Raw genomic sequence first — 12,324 nt, 5'->3', positions numbered from 1 at the left:
CTCAGTATTATGTGTTACAGTAGGTTGTGTCTCAGTAGAATGTGTTATAGTAGGCTGTGTGGCAAGTAGGCTGTGTCGCAGTAGGGTGTGTTACACTAGGATGTGTGACAGTAGGCTGTGTCGCAGTCGGTTATGTGACCAGTAGGCAGTGTTACACTAGGTTGTGTCACAGTAGGCTGTGTGACCTGTAGGCTCTGCTACAGTAGGCTATGTCTCAGTAGGCTATGTCACAGTAGGGTGTGTTACAGTAGGCTGTGTCTCCATAGAATGTGTTATATTGTAGGCTGTGTGACCAGTAGGCTGTGGCACAGTGGGCTGTGTTATAGTAGGCTGTGTTATAGTAGGCTATGTCACAGTGGGCTATGTGACCAGTAGGCTGTGCTAAAGTAGTCTATATTACTATAGCCTGTGCTAGGCTATTTGACCAGTAAGGTGTGTCACCAGTAGGGTATGTTACCAGTGGACTGTGTTACTGTAGGATTGAATGGCTCATCGTTAGTAATCAGTGTGTTTCCATCAGGTGGTCGCTGAGAATGGAATACCAAGGTGGAAAGAATGAAGGAAGGAGCAGGTTTTGCCCAAACGGCAGTGATTTCTCTTTTTTGCTGTCTCAGGCTAATGGAGGTGGTTTTAGGGCAAATTCCAATTTTTCACTGAGTAACCCAAACAGTGATCCCTGATCCCCGGCATCAGTCACATTTCTGTGTAAACCTGTGTCTTCCCCTCTATAAACTGCCGCTCCCAGGTGAGGGGGTTTGGCTTAGCCTGCCACTGGGACCGTTGCTGAGAGCAAATGCTGCTCAGAGGTAACGGGGCTGCTGGGCTTCTCCCCCTCCCCCCTGCAGGGCGATGTTGATGACGGCGTGCGACCTCTCTGCCATCACGAAACCCTGGCCCATTCAGCAACGGGTATGTCGTTTGATGAAGTGAAAGTAATCTTTGAAAATCAAACTAAGACATGTCTTCACTCTGCAAGGTGGCTTCTGGCATATTTGTGGACGTTGTGATGTCATTTCTAAGTGGCATGACAAGCAGGCAGTTGGCCATAAGTTTTCTTCGTGGAAGATTCATTAGCTCTTAGAATAAGGGGGAGGTGTTTGAAGAGGGCAACGCCTAGGGCTGGTAAGTTTGACTTTGGTAAGTACCACGTCTGTTCACTTAGCATTGGTGTTAGCATGTCCCTTTAATAGTGCAACAGGGAAGCATTGGCATTTCTGTTTCCTTTTTGTTCTTCCACATCAGACCTGGGAAGGCAGAGAGGTGAGCTTGGGTCTGGACCTACAAAGCAACACCGTAAGACCTCTGTAATCAAAGCAGGTGGTGAGGGCGACAGACACAGAGGCCATAGGACGTCACACACTGCACGGAACACTGGCTGTACAATAGAGGTGGCGTTTACAATAACCAGGCCGGGGCAGACTTAAATGACGTAAGGGTGCCTTTCCTGTCTCCACAGCCAGTAGCGAGAGGCAGAGTGGGGTCCAGTCTGCAAAGGTAAACTCCACGTGGATTTGGTGCAGGGAAGTAAGCCACGTGCTCAACAAGAACACTGTGCAGCCGAGACGGGTTTGGCTCAATGGATAGAGCGTCGGCTTGGGGACTGAAGGGTCCCGGGTTCGGTTCCGGTCAAGGGCATGTACCTTGGTTGCGGGCATATCCCCAGTAGGGGGTGTGCAAGAGGCAGCTGATCGATGACTCTCTCTCATCGATGTTTCTAACTCTCTATCTCTCCCTTCCTCTCTGTACAAAATCAATAAAATATATTTTTAAAAAAAAGAACACTGTGCAATCTTCTGCAGCCAGGAATGAGGAGGCCTTCACAGAAAGACAAATGCATTTGATTCCATAAAAATGGAAATATTAAAATAGCTTCTGCCTGGCAAAACACAGTATAAGCAAAGCAAATGGGATACAGTTTCATTTCCGTTTCTGCCTGGTCCTAAGTGTACTGATGTGTTTGAAAGCTGTAGGTCTGACCGGTTTTATTATCCTTTTTGTTTGTTTGTTTGTTTAGCTTAAAATCATATATATTTCAAAAACAGATAAAACCAACCAATTTATTTTTAATGCCTATACACATATGCTAACATAATAAACAAATGAATTACACAAAATCTAGGGCATAGTTTCTTGTGAGGGTGTAGTAGGTAAAAGTGTTAGGAATAGATATATAGGTCTTGAAAGGTACAAGTAATATTCTGTTTGCAAAATTCATAACTTGGTGTTTTTATCAACATTTTACCATGTACTAATACATGATAAATACTCCTAATTCTATAGTTTATAACATTGGCGCATTTTAAAAGCCTCCTTGGTGTTTTAGTATGTAAAGCTGTGCAACTATGTAGGATTATCCTTTTTTAATAATACAATATAAAATGTTTGTATTTTCTTCTTTTCAACTGCTTTTGAGCCTATGTTTTTTGTATTATTTGTCCTTGGAAAGAATTGAAAATGCTGTTGTAACTTTTAAGGTTTCTGTCAAAAATACAGGGTACACCCTTTGTTCGATTTATATAAACTAGCAACATTTGAGAAACCGGTAAACTCCTAACGCTGTTTATCTGAGACTCCAAAGAGCCACTGGACTTTGGAGATCAGACGTCCTCCAGTGACCCAGCGCTGGTGCTGTCTATTGCAGATCGCAGAGCTGGTGGCGGCGGAGTTCTTTGACCAAGGAGACAAAGAGAGGAGGGAGCTCAACATAGAACCCATGGTGAGCGTGAGGCCCCGTGGCTGGGAATCCTTCAAATAACGCCTCAGACGCTTCTGCATTATAAACTCCTCTTTGGGTGTCAGGGAGGTCTTTCTTAGGAACACACTTCCCATCCTGTTGTACCTACTTTTTCGTAATTCGCTTTTTCCATTTAAGTATCCTCAGCCACTTTTCATTCTAACGATGCCATCCTCTATATATTTTTTATTGTGGTGACATAAAACAGGTCCAACCATCGCTTACCCACTTCCCTTGGTGGGTGTTTGCAATGGTCACCATTCCACATGGCACCGTGATAAGCATCTGCATGGCTGACCATGGTCAGCGTCCTGTTAGGGTGAATTCCCAGGGGGCACATAGATTTTTAAGGGTTTTTTTCTTAATACATACTTCCTTTTACATGCAGTATGAATCTCAAATACAAGAAAAATCCTCCTCTTGAACCTTTGGGCCGAGTTTTCCTGCACATGAAGCATAGAGCCTTCTTTTTCCAATTCCAATGGGCACTGACTGGGCCCGGGGGAAACGGCCATGGTTAACAGGCCCAGGCTGTCTCATCACCTCTCCCGGTTGTCCAGTGTGAGGCGAGCTGTTTGAAGCTCAGAGTCTGTGCAGAAGTGGAGGGCAGAGTGGTGGTGACAGCCAGGGAGGATGTGCTTGACGTAAAGCCCCAGACAGACGCAGTGCTTCCCACACCGGTGCTGCCCACCTGGTCTCGTCACCAGCTCTTGGGCGAAGCAGCAGCGGCACCTGCAGAGCCTCCCTCGGGAGCTCAGGCCTTGAGTTGTACCCACTGTGGCCTCGGCACCTCCCACAGAGCAGGTGTTAGATCCACAGCAGATTCAGCTCACAGCCTGAGTGTCTTCCAAATGCACGTCATCATTCAGTTCAACATTAGCAATGAACGTTAGAGTGATGATGGGCTGCAAGTCAGTGGTCAGCTCTAGGGCAGGGTCAGCTCTAGGACAGTGTCAGCGCTAGGACAGGGTCAGCTCTAGCACAATGTCAGCTCTAGCACAATGTCAGCTCTAGGACAGTGTCAGCTCTAGGACAGGGTCAGCTCTAGGGCAAGGTCAGCTCTAGGACAGTGTCAGCTCTATGACAGTGTCAGCTCTAGGGCAGGGTCAGCTCTATGACAGTGTCAGCGCTAGGGCAGGGTCAGCTCTAGGACAGTGTCAGCTCTATGACAGTGTCAGCTCTAGGACAGGGTCAGCTCTATGACAGTGTCAGCGCTAGGGCAGGGTCAGCTCTAGGACAGTGTCAGCTCTAGGGCAGGGTCAGCTCTAGGAGAGGTCAGCCCTTGGAGTGGTCAGCTCTAGGGCAATGGTCAGTTCTGGGTGATGTGGGAAGGTCACCACCAAGTCAGACAAGGCTGAGGATCAGGCCTTCTTTCCGGGCAGTGCTGGAGGCTGGCACTGCTGAGGAGACGAGCACAGGTCAGGAGGTGGTGAGCAGGCGCCAGGCCGCCCTCCACTGGCCCGGGACGGGCAGTGTCCTCTTTCCGTGGCTGCAGGTCTGAGTGTCCATCCTGTGCTTGTGCTCCAGGACCTGATGAACAGGGAGAAGAAGAACAAGATCCCCAGCATGCAGGTCGGCTTCATCGACGCCATCTGCCTGCAGCTGTATGAGGTATCTCCATGCAGACTGGTGGGCTGCTAACTCCTCAGACCCTTCACTCCACCGAGGGCAGCCATCTAGCGAGTGCCTGCCGTGTGCTGGTCCCAATGGTGCAGGCACATGGGGACTGTTGCCCCGTGTCCGCCCGAGGACATGTACGGGCACGCTCTCTGTCGGTGTTGCTCTTTGTACATTAAGTCTGATCTAAACAGAGAAGCTTGTTGTCCAGCTGTTTCCCGGAGACCAGTGTCTGTGAGGGAAAAGGAGGGGCTGGGGGACATTGCAGTCCCTCCTCCAGACACTTTATTTTCGAGGTGATGATGTTCCCTAACACAACTGCTTCCAGGAAGTAAATGCTGCCTCATCTTTTGAAATGTAAATGGTATCCCATCCCCAACCCCGTTGTTGGGTGCTCAAGTCAATGCTTCTCTATTATGAAGCAATCTGCAGTGAACATCCTTTTCCCCAAATGTTTATGACACTATAGTTGCTAAAAATAAAACCACAGAGAATTATGATTTCATCCTTATTGTAATAGTGGGTTAAATTGATTTTTAAGTACATGATAAGAAAAAAAACATTTTATAGAAAAACACAAAAACCAGGCCAGTCACCGGCAGAGCGACGTCTGTGCAAAACGCCTAATTCCCAGCCAGTGCTGTGGTTTGGACGTGTGTTTGCTCTGTCAGCTCGTACCCGCTCCCCGGGGACCGTCCTTGTGGCATAGCCGTGGTCTCATGGGTGCTGGCGGAGCCTGGGGAAGCGCGGCTGCCCACGGGGAGCGGTGCAGCCAGCACCCGGGGCGGCTGCTGCCTGGCACCCCCTAAGGCGGCTCTCTCTCCTTCCCCAGGCGCTGGCGTGCGTGTCCCCCGACTGCTCCCCGCTGCTGGACGGCTGCAGGCACAACAGGCAGAAGTGGCAGGCGCTAGCCGAGCAGCAGGATGCGCTGGTCAACGGGGCCAGCGGCTCCGCCCCGCGCAGCTGACCGCCTGGGCCCTGGGCGGGATGTCATGACCTCGGCCTGCCCGGCCGGCCTGGACACAGCCCCCTGCCTGTGCCCTCCCCACGCTGTCCCGGTGTGTGTGCACAGCTTCTGAGAGCACCGCAGACTGTGTGCGGGGTGTCCTACTGTGTGTGTGTTGCCCACTGAGCTGAGGCTCCCCTGAGGCTCTGCACGGACTCCACCCCCCACTGCAGGTCCACGCAAGAATCGGTGCTGAAAGCGTGGGCTGTTTGGCTTGGGAATTTTAAGTAATTGGTTTTATGGTTTTGGGATTGCTGACCTTTCGAGAATGTTTGGAATCTTTTCTTTCTCAAAAATAGGCCCCGAGCAAATGGAATATATTTCGTGGCACGTGAAACCTGCATAAGGTTGAGAAAAATCGGGGCTGCGTGGATGAGAAGGGGGGAGGGGGAGATTTGTCAGCAATGTGTGATGTTAAAACACTGAACACTCCCAGACCAGCGGGAGGTGCTGCCAGGCGGGGTTGTAAAGCAAAGGTGCCCTCTCACTGACGATCACTGGTCTGATCACCAGACCATGTGACCCAGGAACGCCACGGCCACCGGTTCTGTCCCTTCTCTGTGTGACCTCCGTTCGCCTTACAGCAGGCGGCGTGCACCTCGGTGGGAAGTCAGGAACCGAGTGGCGATCGGAGCCCAGAGCTGACGGGAGCGGTGGCTGCAGATAAGAACGCGCAGCCGAAGGCCCTCTGGATGGACGTGGGGCAGCAGGAACCACTCCGCCAAAGGAGGTCACCAGGCTGCTGGTGGCGGCATCGCCCAGCATGGCCTGGAGGACAGCCCGCCCGGGTGGCAGAGTGGGCACGTGCCCTGCACCCTGGCCCCGGGCGGAGCTGTGTCCACGCCTTAGCTTCCAGGCCACGTGGGGAGTGTGAACGTTTTAGAATCTGAGCTCCACGCGCAGCGTGTGCTCCTGTCCTGGAGACGCAGGGCGGGGCAGGCGCTGCTTCTGGGAAGACAGTCTGCTCCAAACCCGTGCAAATGTCTGCACTGAGCAGGAAGAGAGGTATTTGCTGGGTTTGTTACCTCCCCCTCCCCCAAACAACACCAAGTTTCTGTCACTGTTTTGGGGGGGAAATCTCCTTGGGGTGGGGGGTGGGGGCGGTAACAGCATTAGCAAAGCTTTCGTGAAACAAGGTTCCCTTGTGTAGCATTTTCCTCCAAACTGCCTAACACTCGACATGTGAAGTTTCCTGTCTGTGCACTTTGAGCTAATGCCTCTGCATTCTTGCCACTCAGGTAAAAATAAAAATAAAGGGGGGGGGGGGGGGGTGTCTTACGGCCATTCCTCTGTGGGAAAGGCCAGTCTGCAAGTTACAGACTGTGTGGTGCCGTGTGTGTGGTTGTCATGACACTGGTATGTTCGGGATGTCACCCCATTCCTATTTCATGTCATATAGATGAGTGAGGAGCCTCTTTGGGGGCACAAGGGTGTCTGTCCCAGGCTGCCCCTGAATCACGCCCCTGTGCCCTGTGCACACGCATGTGCACGCGTGTTCCTCCGTGTGGAACACTGTCTGAAGTGGCATCTCTAATAGCCCCCTGTCACCGTGCACCGTGACCAGGCCTCCATCTGCGTCACAGCTTCCGTTCCGACCCGCACACGCCTCTGAGCCTGTGAAAGCCCCGCAGAGCCGTCTGTGCGGGCGTGAGGGCCATTGAACAGGCACAGAAGTAACTTAGGTCAGAAGCCCCTCGGTTTGCCCTCAGACCGGTCGGTCTCACTTCACGTGCTTAGCAGTTAGAAGGGGCGCTGCCCTGCCTGGCGCTTCAGCCCCCACAGAAGGACCCTCCTCAGAGCTGCTTCCAACCGTTTAACTTTAGGAAAATCATTCCGTTCGTGGACTCCTATTGGTATGTGGCACCAAGTTTCCATTCTTGCGTGACTGTTTGCTCTCCTGCCGCTTCCTAGTGGGAAATGGGGGGTGTACAGTCTGTGGTGGGGAAAACAGTGCAGCAGTGAGTAAGCAGCACGAAAGAGCAAGCTGCTTCCTGTGCTCACAGCGGTCCCCCCACTCAGCAGCCCCCACCGCCCCGTGTGCCGCCGCCGCCTCCCTGTGTCCCCCACATGGCGGCCCGCTCTGCCCGGAGAAGGGCGCTGTGGTTTTGGCTGAGCACCATGAGGCCGGGACTTCACTCCATTTCCAGCCCCAGCCCCCTCCTCTCAGGCGTTAAAACCCTGTGACCGTGGCTGCATCCTGTGAGTCCGGGGGCCACAGCCTCTGTCCCGGCCGGGGAACGGGGCGCTGTGTCCGGGCGAAGCCGTGTCCCCGAGGGGACATCACAGGCGGCGGCTGTCCCCCGGCGCCCAGGCCACTGCCGCCTGGGACCCGCGGCCACGGAGCTGTGGCCCCACGTGCGGCCCCTCAGACACGCCTCACTGGCTCCCATGCAGAGGCTGGTGAGCGGCCCTGCTCCTGATTCCAGAAGGTTCCTGACGCCCTGCTGGCCGCGGGCGCGTGGGAACCCGCCGGACTGCGGCTCCGAGGGGACGGCCAGCAGCGAGGGACGTGCCGTGTCCCGCTCTGAGCACGCGTGACAGCCCTGGGATGTCACGTCCCCTGCGTTTTTCACCGTCCGTGCTCCGCAGACTTCACATCCCACAGCAATGCTGCTGCTCCGTCCTGAGGTCGCTGGCGACAAGAGGAGGACACCCTGGCTCTGCCATGGCCTCCGAGTGCCCGCGGCCACCGGGCATCTCCACCGCCCGGCCCGCCTGGCCCCGCCGCGCACCAGGCGCTCCCGGCCCCTGGGCGGCGCTGGTGAGCCCGCTCAGCGCTGAGCCTGCGTGTGGCCATGGGACCCAGGCACGTGTGCCACGTGTGTTTTCATCGGTAACGTGTGGTGGCGCAGCTTTCCAAGGAGCTCCTCGCCCACCCCCTCGGGGACCTGGTGGGACACCTGTCTTCCTGCGGACGGTTGCCACCAGAGCGCCCGCCGGGCCCAGTCGCCGCCGCCTGGCCACGGGCGGGTGCGGCTGCTGCGGGAGCGGCAGGGAGGGTGGCGCTCACGCCGTCTGCACCCCCTCCTGAGGCCTGTGGACGCGTCCGGGTGAATCTGTGGAAAGCCGTGGAAATCTTGAAAATAGAAATTTCTATTCCAGGTTAAGACAAGAAAACCTTATGAGTCCTCACTAGCCACTGTTCATATCTATTTGTATTCTTATACCTTTTCAGCATATTTGAACAAATATATAGTTTCTGGCACTATTTTTGTACTAGGATAACGGAGGTCCTATGTATATTGTGTTAGCATTTGAATAATTGTGGGTGTTGATTTCTCGTCTTACCCCACCCCCACCGCGAGAAGCATGTCAGAGACAGGTCCCTGTGAAGGAACTCACGGGGACCACCCCCCACAAGGACCAGCCCTACAAGCCTCTGTCAGGGTGGCCCCAGAGGGCAGGCTCATTGCTGCCCGGTGTCTCCGGTGCTGCCACGCTTTGTAAAAATAAAAGGCAGAATGAGCAACCACGTGTGAGTGCGCCATGGTCATCGGGTGTGGGTTTCAGGCGGAGGGAAGGAGTCGAATAGATGGGGAGACTTTAGATCTCGCTCCCCGGGGTCCTGCCAGCTGGGAAAAGTCCTCCCCGGCCCAGACTTCTCCCAGCAGCAGCCCTCTTGTTAGCCATGTCCTCTGCCACCCACTGGCAGCCACACTTCCCGTCTCCTCCCTCCGAGAGCCCAGCTGCGCTCTGGAGGGCAGGCCCAGCCTCGTGCGTGGAGGTGCAGGTGTGGGGGGAGGGGGAGGGAGGGAGGGTGCTGGCCACATGCATGGCCGGATGCCAGCCCAGCTTCCCGGATTCCAAGTGGATGCAACTCCACTCAGTCCGCCTCTCATTGTCACTGTGAGAGGGCCCAGTCTGTGTGTGGGGGTCAGGTGGGCAGCCGGAAGCATGGAGACGGGCGTCACTCACCACGCCGGTTGGTGTGTTTGGGATCCACAGTGACCCCTTCTTTCCTCGGGCACAGGGCCCTCCCACGCACTGCAGAGGCAGAAGGGGGTTCATTTCAGGGTCACGGGCCTTGTAGGCTCTGCCTGGACAGGCCCCTTCCTGAGGCTGGGGAGCTGAGCCTGCACAGCAGGGCTGAAGGCCTGGTGCACAGAGCTCGCCTGCAGCCAACGTTCAGGCTTCCGGGCCACTAGAGGGCACCAGAAGTTGTATTTAAAAATGACCATCACCCCTTCCCCAAACCCACCCACACACTGGGTACAAACAGTGAGTAGAAGTGCTCTTTAAAAGTTTTTAGGAGCTGGGAAATATTATGCTAAGTGAAATAAGCCAAACTGAGAAAAAAACAATATCACACGATCTCACTTACTAGTGGAATCTAATGAACAAAAAAAGAATTGACCAACAAAATAAGACCTGAAGCAGGGAGGCGCGGACCAGACTGGCACACCTCGATGTGGGGGCAGGGGCCGAGAAGAGAGAAACTGAAGACCTTATATACCGATGTGTGTAACCCATGGGCACAGGCCATCGGGTGGTGAAGGCCTGGGGGGCATGGGGACATCTGTAATACTATCAACACTAAAAAATACATTTAAAAAAAAATGTTAACAAAAAAAAAAAACCATTGAAACCTGTAAAGAATTTGTGTGAGTTCATCTGAGCCAAACTGTCAACATATGCCGAGAAGCAGAACCTTAACGGATTGAGATAATGCTCCGGAGAATGGCAGGTTACACATCTGTATTTATACATTGCAATCAAAGGAGGGACATAGGTGGGTTACATGAAATTCATTGGTGATGGAGTAAGGAGGCCGGAGAAAGCAAAGTGGTGGGAAACCCCTGGGATTGGATAAAAAGTAAAACGATGGACACACACTTAGGTGAGTACAGGAACAATTAACATGATAAAGAAGGAATTTGAGGCATCTGTCCTGGCGCCCACCACATTTGGTTGTGCCCCAGGGGCTCCAGAAAAAGGGAAGTTACAAGTTACCCAGACATCTCACAGATGTGTTATCTTAGAGGCAAAAGGCAAATGGGCTCAGGAAAGAAGACCCAAGTTGATCTTTGGGAAAATATCGGCCTACGACATGACTACCCACTATAACTTGTTTGTAGTTAAATATTTAATTTTCAAACCATCTTTTGTGGTTATTTTAGGTCTCCGAGTTTGCAAGACTGCCACGCAGGCCTTCCCTGAGCTTGTCAGGTTAGTATGTGGTTTCTTTCGCCCACAATAATAAAAATAAAAAGATTTTACTAGCAAAGGAGAAATAAATGGGGGAAAAAGTCAATGGAGAAAGAAGACTGGCTGCCTTTTGTCCAGTGACATTTCATGGTGACTTTCTCCAAATGAACAATCACTGACCTCTGGAAGGTCCACTGACCCTCAGCACCCCTCCCTGAGGCCGCCAGCCCGGCAGCTCTGCACCCCGTCCTGTGCCGGTCGTGCTGCCTCCCATCAGACACGCCCTGAGTGACGGGTCGGTGTCGGATGACTCCATGTGTAAGCCACAGGAGATCAAGGAACGGACAAGCCCATTGAATAGGCAGAGATGATGCTCTGATTTCAAGCTACATTCAGCCTCAAAAGGAACAACGCAACACATTTCCAATTCACAAACCACTTGTTCCAAATGGAAATCCATAGGCATTCAGAATGGAATCAAAATACTAATTATTTGTATCTGCCAGGAGCCAAGATCAACAGCAATTAATATAAATGCAAGAAGTCTGGTCAGAAGGCCAAATGGGGCTTTTTGATATTCGCAGGGTTGAATATTTGCATTTTATTACCTACTGCTAATGACTGATGGCCTAAAGCAAACTCCCCCAACCTGATAATCTTACTGTTTGCCAAACATCACCTTTGACATGTCTGTTTGCATTCCTAAAAGGTAATTGTGTATTCTAGTAAATAAAAGCAGATGGGAATGGAGACTCAGTGGAACCTGGTCCCTTGTACCAAGCTCACAACTGGCTTCCCCCGTTTGGTTTTTCAAATTCTTCTTTCTCCATTTCTTGTCTTGTATACTAATTTACATGTCAGCCCTTTCTCCAAGTCTTTGAACCCAAGGCCACATGGGCCATGGCTTCACATTTGGCATCCTTGAACTGCAACTTGGAGAAAAAGAATTCACCAGAGCAGAGAAAGAAATCACTGGTCCGAAGGTGGAAGATTAACGGAATGTAAAACTCGTGTCAGCTGCAGAAACCCACAGATTTGTAAGTGCTCAAGTAATTTCTTTTGTTTCAGTCAGATTATAATGGGACAGAATTCGTTGAAAGGGGACTTTCTTGTAGACTTTTGGCTTGCATGTTCAAGGATAAGGGAATTGCAGTGTCAGGAGATCTTCTTTTACAGTTTCTATAGCCTATTTTAGAATACTACAAGCCCCGTACATGAAGATTTGTGCCAGAATGGGACTTCCTTTCTCTGGCTGCAGGCACTGCCTTCCCTCTGGCCAGAGCCGCCTTTCTGCCCCAGAGCCTCCCACCTTTCCGCCTTCCTATGCTTCTCAGAGGCCCTGAGCAGCTGGGGGCGTGCAGAATGCATGCATCGTCACCAACACAAGCATCCCACCCCACCCCTGGCTGCTCAGTGCCCACATATGTAAATTAACCCACCATCTTTGTTCAGTTTATTTGCATACTCACTCTTGATTGGCTGGTGGGCGTTGCAAAGGTATGGTCAATTAGCATGTTACCCTTTTATTGGGTAGATAATTCATTGTTTTCTGATGAGGGTACATTGGATGTTGAATGTTGGGAAAGAATAGGTCAAAACTTGAAAGAAGCTCAGCAGCAGGGGAAAAGTTTGCCTCCAAATTGTTTCTCCTTGTGGGAAATGGTATTGCATTTGCTAGAGCCTTTCAGAGAAGAAAGACCTCCTCCCTATGCACCCTCCATTCCTGAAGAGAAGCAGAAAGATAAATTGGAGAAGTGGCCTTATCCTGATTCTGAAACATTTAAATCGCCACTAATAGAATCACCGATGCAAAGAGCTACCC

At 52.1% G+C, this 12,324-nt stretch overlaps 1 protein-coding gene across 2 annotated transcripts in view; it reads left to right on the top strand.

Moving 5' to 3' along the window:
- Nucleotides 1-8,823, top strand: part of PDE5A (phosphodiesterase 5A) — a 93,833-nt gene extending 85,010 nt beyond the window's left edge. For both annotated transcript variants that reach the window (XM_036450391.2, XM_036450388.2), the window contains exons 18-21: nt 846-909; nt 2,642-2,716; nt 4,262-4,345; nt 5,184-8,823. In XM_036450391.2, coding sequence (XP_036306284.2) covers nt 846-909; nt 2,642-2,716; nt 4,262-4,345; nt 5,184-5,318 — 358 coding nt within the window. In that variant the 3' untranslated portion in view covers nt 5,319-8,823. The remainder of the gene's footprint in view (nt 1-845; nt 910-2,641; nt 2,717-4,261; nt 4,346-5,183) is intronic.
- The last annotated feature ends 3,501 nt before the right edge of the window (nt 8,824-12,324 follow it).

Source organism: Pipistrellus kuhlii, unplaced genomic scaffold (genome assembly GCF_014108245.1).
Source record: "Pipistrellus kuhlii isolate mPipKuh1 unplaced genomic scaffold, mPipKuh1.p scaffold_m20_p_21, whole genome shotgun sequence".
In the NCBI taxonomy this organism is placed as follows: domain Eukaryota; kingdom Metazoa; phylum Chordata; class Mammalia; order Chiroptera; family Vespertilionidae; genus Pipistrellus; species Pipistrellus kuhlii.
This window is presented reverse-complemented; position numbering and strand designations above follow the sequence as displayed.